Source organism: Melozone crissalis, unplaced genomic scaffold (genome assembly GCF_028551555.1).
Source record: "Melozone crissalis strain CALT ecotype California unplaced genomic scaffold, PUWL_Pcris_2 ptg000018l_1, whole genome shotgun sequence".
NCBI lineage: Eukaryota > Metazoa > Chordata > Aves > Passeriformes > Passerellidae > Melozone > Melozone crissalis.
In genome coordinates, this window is record NW_026535796.1 from 29,930,959 (window position 1) to 29,953,775 (window position 22,817).

Sequence of the window (22,817 nt, forward strand, 5' to 3'; positions counted from 1 at the left end):
GCGTCGGTGCCTCCTCCCAGGCCCGGAGGCTCTGGCTGCCGGTAACCCGCACGGGCCCGAGGAGCCCCGGAGTCATTGTGCTGCGGGAGCCGGCCGCAGCTGTCAAGGCGCAGCGCAGCTCGGCCCGCGGGCGGGGAGGAGGGTCACAGCCCAGCGCCGCCCGCCCGCCCTTCCCGGGCCGCGCTGCGGGCCCCGCTCCGCGGCTCCGGGCGAGCGGCCTGCGGGGCCGGGGCCGCTCCGGAGCCGGGCGGGCGCCATGCTACAAACCAAAATGGCTGCCCCGGGGAGGGAGCCCGGCTCGGGCCTCCGCCGGTACCGCCGCTCCGCCCGCCGGACCTCGCCCAGGTACCGGCCCCGGGCCACGGCGAGCGGCTCGGCCCCCACGGACCTCGCTCGCCCAGGCAGCGCTGCCCCCGCACGCCGCGCGCGGCCCGGCCCCCGGAGCCGGCCGGGCCAGTCCCAGATCGCCCCGGCCCCCCGTACCTGGAGCTCGGCCCGCTCCACCTCCCAGTGCGCCCTCTCCATCTCGAAGCGAGCCCACTCGTGCTGGATGTAGTGCAGGATCCCCGGGATGGTGTAGTGCTGGGGCCGGGACAGCTCGGCGGGGCCCGCCGCCTCCTGACCGGCCGGGGCCGCGGGGCCCTGGGGCTGCGGCTGTTGCCCTCCTCCTCCGCCGGCTCCGACCCCCACGCAGCCCCCACCCGACTGCAGGTTCATGTTCCCACCCGCCTGCGGCGGCGGCTGCTGCGGTCTCGGGGCGGCCGCCATCCCACCGCCTCCTCCGGCTCCTGGGTGCTCGTCCATTGTCTGCGGGGAGCCCTCCTCCTCGTCCCGCGGCGGGGGCCAGGAGCAGGGGCCGGGGAGGGGGCGAGCGGCGCTGGCTGGGGCGGGGAGGAGGGGGCGGGCCGGGCGGGGGGGCTGCGCCGAGCGGGTCCGGGTGTCAGCGCAGCGCGGAGCCGCCGCCAGCCGCCATTACAGCCCCGCGGCCCTCCCACCCTCCCACCCGGCCGGGCGGGGAGCGAGCGGCGCCTGCCGGGAAACCGCGGCCTGGCCTCCGCTGCCGCCTGCGCCGCCCCACGCGCCTGCGCGGGAGAGAGGTGAGCGCCGCGCGCGGGGGGAGCGGGACGGGCCCGGGGAGCGGGACGGGCCCGGAGCTTCCTGCGGCGGGGCGGCCCCGGCTCCTCCTGCGCCGGCCCCGGGCCGGGCGGTGTCGGGGCCGGGGCGCGGGGCCCGGCCGGGCGGTTCCTCTGTGCCCCGGGTGACAGTCGGAAGTGGCGGCGAGGCTCGGTTCGCCCCGCCGCTCGGGAGTGCCGAACGCCTGGTAGAGCCGCGGGAATGTGGCCAGGCCGGGGCCTGCGGCCTAAAGCGACGCGCAGGCAGCGCAGCGCGGGCCCGGCGCTTCAGTGTTTGAGACTCTGCGCGGTTTAGTGGTGCGCTGAGTTTGCCCTACAAGGAGGTGGTTTAGAATAGATACATTAAATTTATGCTATGCTTCTGGATGCTGGCTAATCTCTGGTCATCTTCGTGTGTGTATGATGCATTCCCCCCTTGAGGAGGAGGAGTGCACCATGGTCGCTATTCAAAACTCCTCCACGTGAGGATGCTTTTGCAAGAAATTGCTGGTCTATTTTATCTGGCTCAGTTTTATCAGTGATAGCAATGCAGTATTGGAGGCTGTAGTTTGAATATGGTGAAATTGCCTTGATTGCAAAATACCACTCCGAAATGTAATACTTAAAATTATCATCACATCCTATTTCAAATGATCCATAGGTCACCCATTTTAAGTAAGGTAGGTCTTTGGTTTTGCCTCGCTTCAAAATTTTTACATGCTGTACTCATTCACTACATGGGTAGTTTCCTAAAAAAGGTCGATTCTTGACAGACCTGGAATTCTGTTAATTACTGGAAAAAAGCACTGTTTGTCTTAGTACTGGTGTTTCCTTTCATTACCAATCTCTCTTTAGGTGTGTATTGATGGTTCAGTTAGTTCATCCCGTCCTTCCTTTCTTCTCCATTAAATCATTTCCTACTAAAATGTCATTGTCCATTCTTCCTGATTCCATACTGATTAGGCAATCTAAGTCCAGCTCCTTTTCACCTCAGCTGATTTCTTTTTATTGTCTACTGACAGTTACCTAGTCATTATTAAAAACTGAGACTTAGCTCATAACTAGTTTAACCTTTTGTTTAGCTGCAGTTGTTCAGGACATTGCTCATTCCTGAGTATACAGGAATTATTGCAGTTTAATTCTGTTACTATATTCAGCCAGCATTTTGGCAACAGCAAAGGAAAACATTTTTATTCTTTCCTTCCTCTCTTGACTTCCCTAGATAATTAAGGTTGCTTTTTTAAAAAATCCCTGTCCTGAAACTGAACACAGTATTTTATTTTAAAACCATGCAGACATACTTGTTTCATCTTTTTGATGAATTGTTATGGGCAGAGTAATAAACTAGACTACAAAAATTACTCTTACTGGTAAATTTAAAATAATATGTTGTTTTATTAAAGCCTTGTTCACTGACAGAACAAAAGTAGGAAGACCAAGGGTTCTGATTCTGTATTTGGTCATTATTTGCTACATGGCTTTGTGCAGTAAATCTATAGGAAGGTCAATAACGAAAAATATAAAAAATACTTGTTACTTTTGCTACAACTCCTTGCGCTTCATGCCTGTATCATTTAGCCACTTTTAAATTTTCATTAATGCTTTAATACCAGTTTAACTGATTTTATTCTACATTTGGTGAAGGCATGGAGGGGAAGGCATATGGGGAGCAGCTGAGGTCACTTGGTCTGTTCAGCCTGGAGGAAACTGAGGGGCACCTCACTGCAGTCAACAGTTTCCTTGTGAGGGGAAGAGGAGCAGCAGGCACTGAGCTCTTCTCTCTGGGGCCCAGTGACAGGTCCTGAGGGACCTGAGAGGGTGGCCTGAAGCTGTGCCAGGGGAGGCTTAGGTGGGATATCAGGAAAAGGTTCTTCACCCAGAGGGTGGTTGGGCACCAGAACAGGCTCCCCAGGGCAGTGGTCACAGCGCTAAGCTGGGTGAGTGACAGAGTTCAGGAAGCTTTTGGACAATACCCTTGGGCACAGGATGTGACTCGGGATTTTCTGTGCAGGGCCAGGAGCCGGACTCAGTGATCTTTGCCAGTCCCTTCTAACTCAGAATATCCTATGATTGTACTTTCATACACACATAAAGTGCCATTAGATCTCTGCATCCAGAAAATCAACTTGCTTAGAGTTGGACAGAGAAGTACATTATTTGCCTATAGTTCTATCTAACATTTATTTTTAATTCTTGGTGAAGCAGTTCTGAAAATATGTAGTCATGCCATTTCTTCTTTGTGAGATTTTATCTCTTACATTCTAGCTAAGAGCCCTAGAATGTTGCAAAACTTTCTTAGACTAAAATAACTAAAATACTTCTAAATCTGTAGACGTTGACTGGAGTGGTTTTTGTTTGAGAGACACATGTCTTAATTTGAATTGCAGCTGTACTGCAAGTACAATTCAAACTTAGGTTGTGTTTCTTTTTTTATAATTTATGTGTCAGATTATGTATAAATATTGGCGAAATCTGTGACAAACTAAATTCAGTGCTTGTATCTATACCAGAGGAATTATTAAAATTGTATTTAAAATATACTTTATATTACTGCATGTAGAATCAGCTGGGTTGGCCTTATGGGAGACTTAAGATCTTTTTATCTGCAGAACAGGTATTGCAGGCTTTGCCTCTCTGTGAGGTCTCAGCTGTTATCTGAAAAGGAGCGTCACTCAAACAGGGACAAGTTACTTGGAGGTGTCTGATGTGGTTGTGCAGCCTGCAGAGCTGACACGTCCTGGAAGCAGCTCCTGAACCATGTCAGCCTGGCAGTGTGAGTCACACAGGCCAATCATGATATGAATTTTCTCTCATAGATAATTATCTGCAAGAGATGCTTTAATGAGGGTGAGATCTAACACACTGTAACAGCTCATATTTGAATCTCAGTAGAAAAACTGTATGTCATCTGCATGCATTCCAAATTATCTTGACAGGATATTTTGTAAGGGAAGTAAAGGAGAGTGCTACATAGTCACTCCAGAAGGTAATTTCTTTTGAAGGAAAGTTTGCAGTTTCCAGACTTGTTACATCTTCCCCAAGCCATACCTTCTGAGGTTTTTGTTTATAGGGAATCTTCATTCTGTGCTAGAGTTCCATAGGTGTTTTGTAGATTGGGTATGCAGGACATGCAAGGCAGCATATCCCATAGGCTGTTCTGGACAAAGTTTCTAATGCATGGCTGACTGGGATGGAGAGAGTTGGACTTGACAGTCCATCAGGATCTCGGTAGTCTCTTCCACTCTTTGGTTCCTAAGCACATTTGTGATGCAGATAGTTGTCCAGTGACCTGGAATGAGAGAGCCTATTCATTTCTGACAAACAGCCTTCAGATAGTAATGTCTTTTCATTACTAAAATGAGCAAAATAATGGCAGAGATATGAAAGGCTTGCATCTTGTCACCAATTCCCTTGAACCATATGATTCTGCATGCATAAAAGCACCATAATCTGTGTGTGTGTGCGTGGGTACATGCAGACATGTGCGTGAGAATGCTCAGAAAAGCGTGGAAGACTTCTACCAGAGGAAAGGTAGCTGGCTTTTTAAGCAGAGTACTGATTATTGATCATAAAAGGTAGCTTCTCAAATACAAAGAAGTTGGTGGAATGGGGTTTCTTTACCCATCAACATACACAGATATGCTTTTTGTTTGTTTATTATACTTCACTGGTTTCTGTACATCCTATATAAGCAAAATTAATTTTAATGTGTTTTCTGTATTTGAAAGCCAAGATGAAAAGAGAAGAAATAAATTTTGTTTGTTAGAAACAAAACTCAGTCATTTCCCTTTTGCCTAAATTGTACAAGCAGATGCTTTTACTACTACAAGTGGGTTTTTTTCAGAATTAGTTCTAAAGGAAATAAAGAAAGCCCTTAAGATGTTCTTAACACTAGCATTATTCTCAAAGTCAACTATGCTTGCATACTTTTTTGTAAATTTTTATAAAGTTATTATTTGAACTTGTTAATTTATTCCTCTTTTTCTGCACAAAACTGTGCTTGGGCTGCCATTTATATGAACAAAATTTCTGGTTAAAATCTTGAAGCCTATCTTTGAGACTGGTGGGAAAATAAAGAAATGGCTACACAAAGAGTGGACCTCTTTCCTGCAGATTCAAAGGTTGTTGATTATGTTTTCCAATCCTATGAATATTACAGTTAGCACTTTTGAGGGCTACTATGGTTCTACCTCTGTTGCAACCTTATTAGTTTTTTTTTCTTTTTCTAATCTATTCTGGATAAAAGCATTTGTGCAGATTCTAAAAAAACCAATCTCGTCTTAATATTTTCATCTGTAAAACAATCCAGGCCATTCATAAGGATACATGCAGATAAAATAGTCATAACATTAGGAAGGGATTAACCATGTACAAAGATTAGGTTAATAAAGGAATAATTAGGATTAGGGGCCAATCCTGCAGTAGGATCATACATATGAATTTGTCATATGTTTTGCTGTTATGTATTGCTTAACAGTAACTCAAAGTACAACAGCTCTGTCAGTGCTCCTGGAGTAGTTGTACTGTTCTCCCTGTCCTCCTTTTCTCAAGCCCTTGGTACCATTTATGACTAAATTATTAAAATAGTTTGGATCAAAACAGAGAACCATTAATTCCTGTTTCAGCAGCGCTGAACACAAAGATGAAGTGTGAAACTCAGATGAAAAAAGAAGAGCTGTCTATGCCCCTGTTATTTTCTGTTTAGCATGGACAGACGTCTTTTTCAGTTGGTCTCCTGTGTCTGAGCTTGCTTAAAACAATGGGCAGTATTTCTGAGATTGTTTCTCTTTCATGCCCCTTCTTAAGCAGCTTTACAGTTTTGGGTTCCTTCTGTCATGAGGTTGGTTCTTGCTAGGGGGCTTCGTTCTGAGCTGGAAGGAGTTGTTCATTCTTGTCCTTCTTGGAAGGTTTTTATCAAAAACTGACTACATTATCTTAGCATTTTAACTTTATGCTTTAAAATAGTAATACATCTTATTGCAACTCTAACTTCAAAATAGAATGTGGGGGGAAAAAGAGCCATATACTAAACACAGCAAAGATAGTAGATGGTAGTCTCCCATTTAGTCACCAATGTCAGTCTGCTTGCCTCCAACAGTGAAGGTCCCATCATATATTTCTGTCTGGGCCATTTTTTATCTCAATGACCTGGTTCATTGTTTCTCAGAGCCAAATTGTGCTGATTCAGAAGCCCTGGGTGCAGTGCACAAGCACGTGTGCCACAGCAGCAGCAGTGACCAGCATCCACCACTCTGCTGAGGGAGTGACAGAGCAGGACTGTGATCCTGGAGAGGCTTCACCTGCCTGGAGGAGGTGAGAAAGCTCTGAGACTGTCATGACTCCAAACAGACTGTGCTATCTTGAGGACTGATCCTGAACTATGTGTCACTCAACTAAGAATGAATTCTCAGTATCAACTTGAATTAGTAAAAATACATTTGAAATTATATATGGAAATCTAAACTTCTTTGTAAATAGAGTAAACCACAGTACACTGAGAACAAAAAGGTCACTTTCCTGAGATCCAAGTGATGGCAAAAGAGGTGGCTTTTCAGAAAACAGTGACCACTGTGAATCAGAAGTAAGCACTAATTAATATCAACACAATACACTGGGACTTGTTGCATCACTGTCATGAAAGATTTGTCACCCATGGATGGTGTATAGCCAGTTTATTCAAGTTGCTAGCAATATGATGCCGCTCCTATGGAGCTTGCCTTGTATTTTTTCTCCTATTGTTTATCTGCAGTAAGATACACTGTTTTTATTGAAAGAGCTACACTGTATATAGATTGTGGATTCCTGATAGTTTTTTTTCTGTTTAAACTTTGTCACAGAAGCTGTGAGACCTAAGGTGCACCAGGTAAGGACCAACTCTTCAGAATGGGAAAAAAAGGAATAATTATTGCAGTAGTTGTTTTATTTCCAGTGCACAAACCTCAAGGTTATTTGGGCCAATAAATCTGGGTTGCAAATAGAAAGTCAGATGGAAAACATTACAGTGATTGTTCTCAGGCATTAAAGAAAATAACCCAGATCTTCTATTTCAAAAAATTACATCTGCAGCTTACTCTATTTTCATGCTTTTCAAAACATCAGAGATGTCAGTTGTTTAGCAAGCAGATTCTGACATACGCTGTGCTCTTTTTAATGCTCTTTTTCATTGTATGTTGCATGTGGTATATTTTAAAGCTATATTTCAGTGGTGTTGGGTGGATCAATATTTATTTATATTGAGATAAAGCTCTGTTGAGTAATTAATGTGAACCAATTTCTCTTCAGCTATTGAAGATCCACACTTAGTTTTCATTAAGTGCAGAATTTACCTTTTGCATCAGGGTGAGAAATCAGGCAGGAGAAGATGGATTTCAATAGTTCCTGGATATATATATTTATATGTATCCAGCAGCTATATAATAGCTCAAGATATATATTGATACTGCAGATACCCAAATATTTAGGAGTTTCTCATTCTGCATTAAAGAAATTACCATATGTTGTGGCCCATGCATTTCCCTTTGTCATCTCTCCATTCAATTTGATGTGTCAACGGGAAGAATGTAATTGTTAAATACAAGTTGAGGAGGGGAAAAAGTGCTTATGGGCAAATTTTGCTCTTAGGGACTGCATTAGTGTGGTTTGGTACTGGGCAAATTTCTGATGCTTGCAAACCAGTTAGCATGCAGGAAGAAAATTATCAGTAGATTTATGGTTATGAAGAAGTAATTGTTTACTCCTCCAATTTCCCAAATCCTATAAAAAATTAATTTGATCGAAATGAGCAAATTTCTAATGTTAAAGCTGTTATTTATTAGTTTGTGAATAGTTGTGTGGGGGAGAAAGGGAGTTTTTCCATGGGATGTGTGCAAAGATTTGTGATTTTTTTTTCAATGTTGTATATTTTGGCAATAAACTCGGTCATAAGTATATGCATACCTGGGGTGGATAGCTTTTAGAAAGTCTTTATTCCTATATATTACTACTTTTTTTTTTTCTACTCCCAGAAATACTTCTCCTGATTCCTGCACCCAAAATTGAAATCTACCACTAAAATCAACAAAAAAGAAATGATAAAATTTTTTCTTATGGTTAACAAACAAGGTCAAACAAGACTGTCCAGGTATTATGAGCATGTAGAAATTAATAAACGGACAGTGCTGGAAGCTGAAGTAATCAAAAACTGTCTCTCTCGTTCAAAGGATGAGGTAGGTTTTGTAGGTTTTATTTTATCCACATCTCACACCTTTCCTATTGATAATTCTGAAACCTATCAGTGTCTATCACAGGTCATTATCTCATTTGTACCCACAAAATAAAAGATTGAGTTTCTAGATTGTGGGTTCAGTCAGTTGAACTGTTATTCTGTATTGAATAAATATGTTTTTCTAAGGCTTTCAGAGATTTTGGAGTCGTGCGTATCACTGTCATGAAGATTCCTCTTCTTTGTTTGAAGAAGCTCAGAAGTCATGACAAACTCATTTTTATTAGTGTTATTGCTGGTTTTACTGAGATTAATATCTCAGTTTTCCCAGAAGGTAGAGGGCAGAGTACTGACAGCTCCAAGTTTAAACTTAGGGGAGAGGATCCCAAATTATGAAAACATTCTCTAAAGCACAGGAGAGTTTGGAAACACAAATTTTTAGGCCTCTGTATTAGACTTCTTTATTCAAAAGAAGTGTTTACGTGTTCTGCAAGGAAGAAAACATAGAAGTTGAAAAATTTTTTGGATGAAAGTTGAGATTTTCATTGCTCTCTTTAATTAAATCAGTGGTTCTTTAAGAAAAGCACCAAACTTTGGCACATTGACTTGAATTAGAGAAGAAGTATGGGACTTGGACAGTGAATGAAGTTTATTGGTTTCAGTTCTGAAGTCAGCTTCTTTACTTTTCCTTAATGTTGTGTGTCCTTGCACAGCACTCCTTACATACTTCATTCTAGCAAACCTCAAGCAAAATAGCAGTTCTTACAAGTCCCTTAGCTGGCAGCTTTGGTAGTGGCTAAAGAAAGGAACGTGTTCGTGCTGCTCCTGCCGGGGCATTTCCGAGCGCAGCCCCGGCGCAGGAGGAGCTGCCGGCGCGGCCGCTGCCATTTCGGGCACCGAGCGAAACGACACGGAGAGAAAAGGCGGCGGCGGCTCCTCCAGCGGCGGGAAACGGCGCCATCTCCTGGCTCCCTCCCGCGGGGAAACATGTTCATTCCCCGCTGGCTCTGGAAGTCTAGTATTTTTAATTTTTACATTAAAATATCGATACATTTTTAAATAGGAAAATTACCTTTAGGTCTCTTTTTGAAAGGGCTTGCAAATGAAAATTGTGGGAAAGTACTGCGTGCCTTTATAACACCAAACAAGTCACTTCAGTTCTGCATGTTTCAGTTTCTCCATTTAAAAAGTGGTGGCATGTTTTCTGTCAGCAGATGATAAGTGTAGTGTAACAGTTACCGTGCTAAATTTCTTTCAAGTTAAAATCGATGAATCTTGGCAAATCCATGTTCACTGTGGGTCTTACGATCCTAAAGCTCAGGTCCTTTGAGCAATGTGCTTTATACTGTTGTATGCTTAAATGGCAGCTGCTATATTTGACTGATTTTGCTTCTGCCTAGTGCTCTTTTGTTGAGTATAAGGACTTCAAGCTGGTGTACCGACAGTATGCAGCCCTTTTCATAGTTGTTGGCATCGACCAGACAGAGGTAAGAAATTATATACTCTCTTGCAATTAACATTCATAGTGATTATCACAGCCTAGAACGCAAGTCTTCATCCAGTATGGAATTTTTCAATTGCAATTAGAGAATTTCAAAGAGTCAATGTAAAAAATTCTCTCTTTTTAATGTCCTAAAGAAAAAGTTCCTGTACTGTCAGATATAAAGATGTCAATTTATTTTACTTTTCAAAAAGGGAAATTAAAAAAAAGGTATCTGAAACCTGACAAGTACTGCTATTTCATATGTTCAGGTTGCACCTGGGAGTCTTAGTGTTTGCATTGATGACTCAAAAATTAATTCAGAAATTCTCAGAAATTAATTCAGCACTTACTGTTGGAGACCTTAACAGGGTAGTGTGGAAGGTAGCTGCTGCCTACCACAGTATCTTCAAGTCAGGGTTATCATGGCAGGCAATTTGGGACAAATTATTTTGGCTTTGCTACAGAAATTGCCCAGCAGAGGCTGGCTCTGTGCTACAGCTGGCTGGTGTGACTTCAGCATGGGTAAGCTTAACCTAGTTAGCAGTGTGTGTCCATAGAGCTGAGCTGGGAGGGGTTGTTCAAGGGCTGCAGGGGGATGGCAGCACCCGGTAAGAGAATCCATTGGCTGTTCAGAGCTGCTCTGTGTGGCCAGCACAGAGCTCCTGCCCTGAGCACTGCCCAGGGGTGCCCAGCTTTCAGCACTTCAGCTGGCTGACTACATGGCCTGAGCTTGCTCTATTGCCTAATGGCTTTTCATTCACCACAAACTGAATTAACACAAAGAATACTAGTACATTTTGTAGATGTTGATTTAATATTCTGTTGGTTTTAATTTCAGAATGAGATGGCAGTATATGAACTAATTCATAATTTTGTGGAAGTTTTGGACAAATACTTCAGCAGAGTGGTGAGTGAGACACTGAATCTGTTACAAAACATTTTTTTCTATTTCAAAACTTGGTGGAAGTGTCATTTCAGAGAATAAATCAAAGGAGAAAAATATTGAATATTTTAGAATTTTGATAAATATTATCACTGTAGGGAAAGGCAGTATGAGCTGATTTTTTCAGAGAAGTGAAAGTATACATGGGTTATAAATTATCAGACAAGGAATACCAGAAATATTTCTGTTAGAAAAGCATGGGTTTATGGGTTTTATGGGGTTTCTTTGGGTCATATACTCTTAAATTAGCCATGGGCATTTTATAAGTTTTAAAGAAATAAAGGGGGTATACTTTGCAGTTCTTATGCACTTTATAGCATTATATTCCCCAAATGAACTTCATTCATTATTAAGATGGTGTAAGCATGAAGCAGGGAACTGACATCACTCTCACTGAACAAGATCAGAGGAATGGAGCAAAAGAAACCTCAAAAACCAGTCTGTACTTGTACTCCCCATATTGTTGTCAGGCAACAGTGGATATCTGATAAAACAACTATTATAGAGATAGTAATTTTGTTAAGGATTCAACATCAGACATGGCTCCATTTAAAATGACACTCTTCCTTTTGGTGGTGAGATTTTTTTGCTTGCTTGTTTTACAAAGTCTGAAAACGCAGCATTGTCATTCTGGTTGGAACATTTTCTATTTAATATAGGGTTTGTAATGATCTTGTTACAAAAAAATTGACTGGAATCATACTTGGCACAGTTTCAGTTATCCTCTGCTGAAATGTGTTGGATATCCCTCTCAGACAAGAGGACTGGATAGTTTCCTCTGTAGTCCATGTACTTGAGGGTACTACACTGGTAACTGTACATACAAAATATCAGTATGCAGCTTCTATAACTGCTTTCCCAGTTCTAGTACTGTAGCAGGCATGGCAGAGCTCCCTCTGTGAATTCAAGGACGTGCTTGACAAAGTCATCTGCTCCCTTCACTCTTTAGATGCTTTAGGCTGTTATCTCAACCGACGTTGCCCCAGCCATGGAAACTGCTGGCACTAAGTATATCCCTCTCTGACTGCACTGAGCTCAGAATTTCTCTTAAAATTGCTGACTGTAGTCCCAGCCTAAGCAGTGATGACTAGGAATGGGATTAGATCTCAGCAGCACAGGAATGCACAATAAAATTTAGTCTTATTTGTCTGATTGAGTTAATAGTTGCCAACCACCTCTCAAATGTTATTCAATTAAAGCAGAGCAAAAATAGATGTAGTTCTTATGCATATAAATGTAGTATATATATATAATCCTTTGACCACACATATAACCCAACCACTGATAGCTGCTGGAAATGTGCTGAGTTCACCATTCCAGAGGGGTTATTTTTATTTTCCATAGCATTTTGGGTTTGACACAGAGGAACCTAAAAGGGGGGTGCTAAAAGAAATCTCATGCCATTTGATGGTTCTGGTTTTAATATCATATAACACAATAAATGACAGAGCACAAAGACAAGGGCTGTAATTCTAGCTGGGGTTTCTGGCAGTAACCACAGAGCAAGAAAGTATAAATCTGTACTTTTACAAATTACTGTTTAGGATTTGCAGAATTTTAGCAGAATCCCAAATTATGATGATGGCAATGGAGACAGAACTCTGGGAAAGGAGAGGACGTGTGTCCCACTCTAGAAGGACATTTTGTCATCTATTATTTTTAGACTTGAGAGCTTTAAACATTCTCATGTACTCTATTTTTATCTAATGGAGTTTACAGAGCTTGAATTCAGAGATGAGAGCAAACATTAATGGAATTAGGGGGAAAGCTTTCAAAGTGGCTTGTGAGATGTAATTCTGAGTCCCCTTCACTTTTATATGGCTACCCAAGAAAATTTCTGCATACTGGTCAGAATTTCAATGTCTCCAACTACTTTTTACTGCTGAGAAAACTTAAACTGATCAGGCCCTTAAAATGCAATTTCTGTGATGCATTAAAAACTTCTAATTGAAGAATGGCAGAGTTATTCAGCAGAGGCCTGTAGACTAGAACTAGTCCAGTTTAGATCATCTTTAGACCACAGAAGTAGTAGCAATTTTACCAGTAAAACCTTACCAGCTTTACTCTGCCTTAAAACCAGGTTTATACCATGAATGAAAACCACATTGTCAAACTCAATTCTCTCAGTAGCAGGTAAAGATTCCCTCTTTTGGAGACTGGGGAATCTCCACCCAACTCAGCAAGATCTTAAGTGCTAAGGCTGTGATTAATTCTTTCTAAGTTTAGCTATTTCACTGAGGCACCTAAGTTAGAAATTTGGTCATCCTGAGCTCCCTTTACTGGCAGTGGAGACCGATGAGTATCTCGAGAAGGTGAGTCATGCCGCAAGTGTGCCGAGTCAACGGGGGAAGGTCCCCATCTCTGCTGCTGACTGCACAGAGACCATGGGGGCTTCTACCTCTGACATTTTGGTTAAGTGAGTAATACTGCTTGGGGTGAATCCAAAAATAGAAAGGAAATGATGACTATATGAAGAATTGTGTTGCTGGGGCTGGAGAATACTTAGAAGTGCTAAGGATCCAAAGCTTGGAGTTGCCTTGCCTTTCCTAATATATGCAGCTACTACCACAGCCATGGGAATATAGAGTGTCTAGATTTTGCTGTTGAAATTATCTGCAGCAACTACTTTAAATGTGTAAACTTGGCATTAACGTCCTGGTTTTGCAGAAGGAGGAAGAGAGAATATAGGGCTGGAACTGCCATGATTAGAGCTGCTGGTTTTCCACCCACTCACTCAGATGGCACTGCCTATATTCAGATTGTTACTTGTAGGTGACCTCAGTGAGTTTTTTAAAGGAAAACATTAGCTTTGATTACAGAGACAGATAACACATGTAAAGCAAAGCAGTGATGCAGGAAAGAGCTTGTCATTGTCCAGTCCAGAACAGAAATCTGAATCACTATAAAATTTTCTGTCATTGTTTTGAAGACTTTCTTTATCCTTTGAAGGGATGTGTTATGTTTAATGATTATGAGATGAGATCATCTGAGATAAGAGATCAAAATATAACCAATGGCTGTCTATCTCTTTTCCTTGCAGAGTGAATTAGATGTATCCTTTTCAGTATCAGAAATCCATTTGTTATCACTTTTTGGTGTATGTTCCAGTTCACACTGTCTTCATAGCACTGACTGTCACTCAAGTCAATGCAGATGTTCACCAGTTTTGCACTTGGAGTAAGTAGCACCATTTTGGCACCTTTCTGAAAGCATAGGTGATGTTCACCTATTTAAATCCTCCATCATTAAAATAAGCCTGGTTCCATTTAAAGTAAGACACAGAGAGCTTGCTTTGAGAGAGCTAAATACATGAAAAGTTAAATTCATGGGGAACTTTGAGGCTTCAGTAGTTTAAGTTTTCACTTTGAGTTACAATAAAATAGATATTGAAATTACTGTAATAACTGAATGTCTCAGCTGTGTCTTGAGCCAAATAGCAGCACTATTTGTAAGATTATGTTTGCAGTTTGATCTTACTTCATGAAAGCAAGAAGTGAGTTTTACTGTTTGTATGTTTGGAAGGAGGGAAAAATGTGGGAGGAGAATATTTAGGAAACCAGGTGTTAACTTCTTTTCCCACTCCTACCCTTACACTGCTGTATTTTCATGCTTATGTTTTGCAGGGTATTAATTAAAACATGATTTAAAACTCACCCAAATACAAATACTAAAATACAGTCCTGAACAATTAAACACAAATAGCAAGTACATAAAACACAAAACTGGAAAAATTAAACGAGGAAAATGTAGCACAGTCTTCCTTCTCAGTTCTTCCAATTGCACTGTGTGTTGACTCTACTCCAGCAGTTCTTATGCTTATATTTGTTGTTGGTTAAATGCAGATCTGCTGGTAGGAAGAGTTTCAGTTACACACCTGAAATACAGTTGCCATCTTGCAATTAAGTACTGTCAAGTAATTTAGTTTATTTATGAATTACCACTTATGAAGAACATAGAAAAAGTCTGTAATTTTTCTTGTTCTTACTTCTTTACTGAAAAAGGAAAAAACAAAACAAAAAACAATAGGAAATAAAATATTTACTTTTGAAAATATTTTAAAGCTTGCTACATGCTGTAACTTTGCCTCATTTGCTGACTATATATACACACACACACATATATATGTGTGTGTATGTATGTTTGTACATACATTCACACATATTATCAATGTTTCCTTTCTGAAATTTAGAAAATGCTGTGGTGTTAGTAAAACCCCCTTAAATTCACTGATACTATGAAAGAACAATAATGATATTCCAGTGTGAAGGGACATTTAAGGTGTGTGAGCGTATGTAGAACTACAGTTTTTGTATTCATTTAGTTCTAATCCTGAACTATGTGTTCATGTATATGAGCTTTGCCAAATTAGAGACTGATCTGACCTATTTAGTAATTACACATAAAAAGAATCCCCTATGTTTCCATATAGTGTACTTTGATCATGCAGTTGCGTGATTATCAGAGTCATTTGGTATATTGACTATTCTGAATTCTGCTGCCTCTGCTCAGCAATTTCCTACCAACAGCTCTACACCTTTGAGCTACTCCCACTAGCCCATTTAATAGCTGAAAAATGCTGCTGCATATCATGGAATGGTTTGGGCTGCAAGAGACTTGAAATGTCATCTAGTTCCAACTCCTTTGCCATGGGAAGGGACACTTTCCATTAGACCAGGTCGCTCAGAGTTCTGTGCACCCTGGGTCTTGAACACCTCCAGGGATGCGACATCTACAACTTCTGTAGGAAACCTGGGGTAGTCCCTCACCACCTTCACAGTAAAGATTTTCTTCTTAATATCTAATCTACATCTGCTCTCTTTCAGCTTGGAGCCATTTCCCCCTTGTCCTGTCATTACGTGCCCTGGTAAAACATCCCTCTCCAGCTTTCTTGTAAGGCTCCTCTTAGATACTGGAATGCCCCAATTAAGTCACTCCTAAGTCTCGTTTCTAGGCTGAATAATCCCAATTCTCTCAGTCCTTCCTCATAGGAGAGATGTTCCACCCTTCTAATCATCTCGTGGCCCTCCTCTGGAGTCACTGCAGCAGCTCCATGTCCCTCCTGTGCTGGCAGCCAGAGCTGGTGCAGCCCTGCAGTGGCTCTCAGCAGAGCAGGGCAGAGGGGCAGAATCCCCTCCCTGGCCCTGCTGCCCACGCTGCTCTGGATGTGGATTGTTCAGGACTGTATTTATTTTTGATAACAGCTTGAATAGCTGACCCAGAAGAACAATCTGGGCAAGTGCTTTTAGCTATTATTGCAGTGCAAGAAATAAACCATCAACCTGCCTTTCATAATGTGAAAGAAAATGTCCTCACCTGCGATTAAACCATTGCCTTTGCCAAATGGTCTCACACTAACTCTTGTGCTCAGTGCAGTTTGCTTGGATGCAAAATATCTGCTGGAGAAGGTGTCCTCTGAGGTCTGCAACAGTGAACACCAAGTACTATTTACAGAGTCTTTGTTTACAGAGTATCTTGCAGGAGACTCATAATTTTCTGACTCCCTGCTATTATTTTTGTGTACAGATCCATAGGAAGTTTATTTTAAATGTGATAGTGACTATTTTATATTGCCAGTAGTGTTTACTAACATGAAAAAATAGCAGGAAATTACATGAACTCAAAACCCATTTAAAATAGACCATAATTACTAAGGCTATTCAGCCATGCACAGAGAAAAGCCCAGTTAAATCCAAAGGCTGAGCCTATCACACAACTGAGATGTCCCTGGAGCCCACACCAAGCCTGCAGCACGTGCACTGCTTCTTGCAGCTCCCAGCCATAGTGCATTACCCCAGTATTCCTGGCAATGCAGCTCCAGCAGGGGCAGAACTCCAGCTGTCATTTAGGTCCACACCTGAATTCATCCAGGGCATCCACACTGCAGCTCATGTCGTGGTCTGTCTGGAGCCAGATGTCAGGAAGGGTGCCTTGGGCACAAGGCAGGGACGGGGGCAGATCTGAATCCTTCCCAACAGGATCTACACATCATGTTGGTGTGTGTGACATAGGCAGGTATGATGCTAAACAATGCATGAACAATTGCACAGTTCTCTCCTGTATTCTGCAAAAATGAACACAGATTACCTATTGGCTAAGTACTTGAGAACAGCCAGCTTTTTATAGAAGCTTTCATGTGTGAATTGTGAACCACTTAGCCATTTTATGATGTCTCTTTTCATTTTGAGAGTCAGTTGCACACTTACAAGTACCTAGGCTGGAATGACATTGGATTGTTTTTAAAATACCAGTAAGCAGTGTTGTTGGGCCAGCTGAATGAACAAGTACTGAAATTGTCCTTGGGGTGTTATGCCCTAATGTGTTAATAGCACTGGATAAGCCTCACTTTGTCTATAAAATAAGTGGGCAGGGTTTTCTGAAGCACTAAAACTCCAGCTTGGGTGGGGTAGGAACTACTTTCTTGCTATGATGATGACAAAAGAGACCATAAAAACACGTTAGGACAGCAGCTATATAAGGAACAAAACACTGGTAAGTATGACAGTTTCTAAAATTACTAAAGGTAACTTTTCTATTGCCTGAACTGGTGAAAGCAGTTGAAGACATTATTAACTTCTAGAGAAACATATACTTATGCTCCCCGTGTGGGAAGGGAGGGGGTGACAGAGTGCTCTAGGACTAAGCATCTGAAGAATGTTGTTTTGATCCAAAAAAGCCATTACATTCTATTGCAACTAGCTGCTGCTGCTCCTCCTAGGATAGATAAGAAGCTTTGATACAGGGAACACTTCATGTGGATCAACTATTCTTCAGTTCCCCGTGGGATAACACTGAGAATACAGTGCATTTAAGGAGTGTGAAAATTGAATGATGAATTCATTCTCTGAATTTATAAGGATGCACATCAGTTTGCACTGTAACATAAGTGGGTAAAATGGAAACCTATAAGACTAGCTTAAAATTAGCTTAGTTGTTCTAGAATTTCACAGAATTGAAGGCACCTTTGTCTCCTATTTAATATCAGTGTAGTCATTTGAGGAAGAAATAGTCAAGAAAGCATTCAATGGGTTTCAGTGCCTTAAACATGCCTCCCATTAGAAAGGCTAAAAGTTATTGAAGGTGAACATTGGCAAAGATAAGTCAGAATGTGTGAGTCTAGACTAAATAAAGAAGCAACTCCAACTAATCTCTAGTTGAAGATGAATGTACATTATGGAAATCAAGGGTTTGTAGTGCTGTATATTCAGTAGCAAACCATCTGCCCCATATGTACCTGTACTGTTATCTAGAAAGCTTTGTTTGTGCTCCTGGGTGTGGTCTGTGATCACAAGGTGCACTTAAGTGTGCACACACCCTTAAGTGTGGACACACCCCTCAATTACTTGTCTGGAAAACCCTGAGGTCTCTTAAAATGCCTCCCTAGGAAGAAGTTATTTATTACATGCAAGTCCTAGCTGTGCCTTTTCCCCTTCTTTCGATCCCCTCTTCCCTGCTCAGCTGTCAATATACACAATACTTGTGTCACAGGTACTTCCTCTTAGTATGCATTTGCCATAAAAGGGATAATAGAAAGTACCATTAATGTCTTTGAGAAGGGGAGCTCTAAGTTACCAAAAGCCAGTGTAACATTTAAAATGCCAATTGTGTAGGTACCATTTACTTCTACTGCTTGGTATGCAGCTTGCTGCAGCATTGCCAGAAACTGGGAAGCCAAAGCCAGGGGGGACTCACCTTGGCCCAGGCTGGCACATAGAGATTAAGATGTTTTCCTCTGCATTCTTGTTTTAAAAAGTCCTGTTTTCCTCTGCCTGGATCTAGTGAAAGTCCCTTAGTGCTCCTTTTGTGGGCAGCCAGGATTCTTACTGGAAGCAGCACCTTAAATGACAGCTCTGGGTGGAGCACATGGCAGTGCAAACAAAAATACAGCTTTTTCCTGTTGCCAGCTGCTCAAACTGGTTTGCTTGGCTGCTTTCAGTTGGGTGTGGATTATGACTTCAGGGCTTTAAACCCTGAAATTTGGGGTCACTTGTCAAACAAGTTAACAGGTGGGGAGGATGAGCCTTGCTAAGGATCAAATACATATCCCTCCCTGGGCAGGGCATTCAGACATGAATGGCTGAGCTGTGTTGGGCAAGATGTAGCCATAAAGCACAGGTGAAACCTACAGGAAGGGGGAAAGACAGAGTTGCTCCCTGTGCAATTCAATTGTTTGCCAAGAACACTGTGGTGAAGGGAGGTGGAATGTTAGGTTGAGGGTAAAGGTTAAATGCTTTGGGACCTTCCAAAATCAAGTTGATAGATCTTTCCAGAATGGTTTTAGTATCCCCATTCAAACTGCAGATGAAATTACTATTTCTGGAATGATGACTGTGAGACTACCATATTAGAGATGGACAGAAGTCATGCCACTTTTCTGCAATGGAGTAAGCCCATTGGAAATAACCTGGAAAGGCCTGCAGGGAAACTGTCATCTCATTGAACCACTTTGGGTCTGAGTGAACCAGCTCCAAGATTCTTTGCATGGGTACAGTTTTCCTTTGACATGGTATTGGCTCTTCTGGAAATACAGCAGGGGAAATGTCATTTAAAATGCGATTTAAATGTTTTCTTAAATGGGATAATGCAGAAAAATAAGATGGGGGTGGCAGGTTGCTGCATCGTCACTGATCTTGGTTGATTAAGTTGTTTGGGTTTTAGATTTTTGGAACTGTTAGAGGAAGAGGAATGTCTGGGCTCTGCCATGGGAACTGGGGCAGTGTGAATCAGTGGTAAAGTGTAAAAATTAAAAGCCAGGAGGAGTTGGCTTTCTCACTAACAGAAACTGAATGGAATGTTATCTAATTTCCTTAACAGATCCTGTAGCCCAGTGCAGAGCAGTGCCAGAGGTCAACTAAGCAGCAAAACAGCTGTCTTTCTAAAAATTCTCACATTACTGTAATAAATAAATCCTAATTTCTCAGACTAAAATATTTCTGTAAAGGCTGATTTGCTCAATAAGTTTATCACAGCAAGAAATTTGGCTTCAATCTTTAAACTGCCAAGCCAAGTAAAGCTACCACCTGTCTTTGGTGCCACAGAAATCGTGACTGTTTGAAGTTGTAAGGACAGCACTGCTCTTCAGTATCAAAAGACACGATTTTTAGAAACAATGCAGGCCTATGGTCAGATTCAGGAAGAAGTCTGCTATTTAAAAAATTATTTAGAATTAAATTAGGTAGTTAAGTTTAGGTCAGCAAATTGGAAGCTGATGAACCATGGCAATCCCCAAGACCCTGCTGACAGCTATGGTTTCTCACCTAACAGTAATTAGTAGAAAAGTTATCTGGGGACCTGAAATGTGCTGCTACACATACTTAGACATGCTGTGCTCTTGGTCAGCAGAACACTTTCTGCTGGAGCAGTGCTGCAATTGCTTCCCCTTCTGCACAAACACACCAAGTAGTAGCACCAAGTTCAGCCCAGAGCATTCACAGCAAGGAGGAACAAATGCATAGATACCTGGCTCCTGAGCTGTTGTCATTTGCAGTTCAGTACTCACACTGCTCCAGCTCTTTGGCAGAGCAGTATGGCTGACTGCCAAAGTCTGAGCCACTGGCAGTTAGGAGACAGCAGTCTTCTTCAATGCCTGAGTTGTGTTCAAAAAATAAGACTGATATTTACCACAGAGAGCAGAGGAAATTCTTGATGATTTCAAAAACATGATTCTTGCTACTCCACTGATTAGCAGGGAAAACCACTAACATAAATAGAAACACTAGAACAAAACCAGGCTGTCTTTTTGAGTTCAATTCACAGTGTCATAAGTAGCAGAATGGGAAAGAAGACACTCAAGAGATTCTTCAAAGGGGAGGGGAAAGTGTTGAGAGATGTATTTAGCAGTTACTGTACAAAGTCTTGCTAGCTCCACTGCAGCAGTCCTCAGTACATGGGCAAGGTTTAGAAGGTACAAAATGAAGGCAATGCAGAGCTGTTGTGCTCAGCATAGAACACATGTAAAGAGCAGCAACAGGTGGAGAGCAAGGCAGATAAAGGGTTATTCATGCTCTGTGCATGTATGTCAGTGAGGCATAACAGATGCAGCCAGCAGGCTGCTTTGCTGTGCCCATTTCCATTTCAGGTTCTGGTGATAAATGGCAACATCCCAATATTTTTTTCACAGCATAACCCTTGGCAGTTGTTCAGTGGATGTGCTGGACACTCATGTGTCATGACTGCCCACCACTTCATACCCCTGGAAGGCCTGTCATCCTTTGTTTTTTTGACACAGATGCTGTTTAAGATAAAGTTAGGGAAAGGCAGATGTGCTTATGGACCGATGTGCTTATTTATTTACTTTTCCTCTTTATGAGATTTACTGCTAGATCAATGAGTCAACTTTATGAATCAGCATATTCTTATTAAGCTATGTTCAAGCAGATCAAATACTGTTAGTTATTCAGGGCAAGGAAATTCTGAGAATCTAGTGCTTAAGAACTTGCTAATTACCTTCCTTGGAGAAATGTAGAATTTTTGCATCTTCAAAGATGCAAAAGAAGGTTGTGACCTCTTGATAACATTTCATATCTAGACAACACGTGTCAGGCAGACAGTAAAATTAACCACCTACATCTAAGTGTAAGTTGACCTGGTTTTTGCCACTATGTATTAGTGCTATATTCCAGGACAGGATACTGCTGGGGTTTCAACTTCTCTGATTCTGACCACTCTGTGATCAGAAAAAAGCATCAGTTGAACTGTTTCCTTGGCTTTATTAAAATAATGTTAAATAAACTAGAATAAAATAAGAAATACTGATTTTTGTTAATTTTCATTGAAGACTTAGGAGCCTGAGATTTTTTTCTGAATTATCTTCACATTGTTCAAAATACACTTAACTTGAAATGTTTCCAGATCATGTTCAATTTGGACAGAGTGCACATCATTTTGGATGAAATGGTGCTAAATGGTTGCATTGTGGAAACAAACCGGAACAGAATCCTCGCCCCTCTGTTTGTGCTTGACAAAGTGGCAGAAGGCTAGGAAGATGCAAGAGTGACTCAGTTTTACAAAAGATGGCAAAAGCATCAAGAATGTGCCCACAGCAGTTTTCTGCTGTTGCAAGACTGACTCATGCAACATTGAAATTAATTGGAAAATATTTTCCATTTCTTTTATACTCTGTGTACCCTATGGGAAAGATACAGCTAAACACGTGGATGCATTGAGATGCAGCTTCACTGACCCAGCAGAAATCTTCCTAGAATGGTCAGTAATTATAAAACATTTTGAGGACAAAAAAATGGAAACTTACCATGACTGACTAGGTATCCCTTTGAATTATGTAGTATCATGCCAGACCTAGAAGACAAAATACATAGAAATACAAACTCACACTGAGTTTCAGTCCTTCCCTTAATCACCAACTTGATTTATTTTCATACAAATTTACTGTTAATAATAGTTCTGTGACTTTTATGCCTACTTTTGGACTATATCCATCCTTCATCAAAAAGCTGGTTTCCCTCTCTTTGCCATTCAAGTCATGGACACAAAAAGAAAAGTACAGATGTATTAAGTATTTCTGCATACTCTGCAAGTTGTAACTTATTTAGCACTTAAATATTATAATATTAATAAAAGATATTTAAAATCAGAAGTTTAATGCTCTTTTGTCATGTTGGCTTCATAAATTACACAAAATCTTGTCCATTTTGGCACACCAGTGTACTTTTTTTTTCCTCTTGTATATGCTATCTATGCATCAAGATTAAAACTCTTACAGAAGATGAGTAATTCAAGACATGTAAGTTCTCAGGACCAGGTAGGTACCGAATGAAGTCTCCCTTCTTGAGCAGGAAGCTGCAGCCACGCTCAGTTGCATTCCCAGGCATCCAGCATGCTGATTCACACTGCACACTACTCTGTCAGTCGGGGGCAGTTGGCAATCTCAGCTTACTTCCACACTTACCTTTCCAGAACTGTTATCTGCCTCCTCCTTCTTAACCTCCAGCCCAGCCCTACATACAACCTGGTACAGAACAAGCATATTCTGTGTGAAAGCACACACTGGTCACATAAACACCACTCAGAAACCAGGGTCTAAGGAGCAAAGAATGTTGTGTCTGAGAATAATCCACAGGG

The 22,817-nt window shown here is 41.8% G+C and overlaps 2 protein-coding genes across 9 annotated transcripts in view; one reads left to right on the forward strand and one right to left on the reverse strand.

The window, feature by feature from the left end:
* Positions 1–851, reverse strand: part of STRN3 (striatin 3) — a 58,837-nt gene extending 57,986 nt beyond the window's left edge. For 2 of the 4 annotated variants that reach the window (XM_054274996.1, XM_054274995.1), the window contains exon 1: positions 484–849. In XM_054274996.1, coding sequence (XP_054130971.1) covers positions 484–804 — 321 coding nt within the window. In that variant the 5' untranslated portion in view covers positions 805–849. Of the gene's footprint in view, positions 1–483 lie in introns of all 4 variants that reach the window. The other 2 variants (XM_054274994.1, XM_054274993.1) reach the window with 2 other exon arrangements.
* On the forward strand, positions 279–22,311 carry AP4S1 (adaptor related protein complex 4 subunit sigma 1). Of its 5 annotated transcripts, none has more exons than XM_054274999.1 (8): positions 279–345; positions 6,280–6,425; positions 6,950–6,975; positions 8,117–8,317; positions 9,714–9,800; positions 10,635–10,703; positions 13,780–13,791; positions 21,588–22,311. In XM_054274999.1, exons 4-8 carry the CDS (start codon positions 8,180–8,182, stop codon positions 21,714–21,716), a joined length of 435 nt encoding a protein of 144 aa, XP_054130974.1. In that variant the 5' UTR covers positions 279–345; positions 6,280–6,425; positions 6,950–6,975; positions 8,117–8,179; the 3' UTR covers positions 21,717–22,311. The 5 variants fall into 5 exon arrangements, with proteins under 5 accessions (XP_054130974.1, XP_054130972.1, XP_054130975.1 ...); XM_054274997.1 differs by lacking the exon at positions 279–345 and adding an exon at positions 1,032–1,097; XM_054275000.1 differs by lacking the exon at positions 279–345 and adding an exon at positions 1,032–1,097 and having other exon boundaries at positions 6,953–6,975.
* The last annotated feature ends 506 nt before the right edge of the window (positions 22,312–22,817 follow it).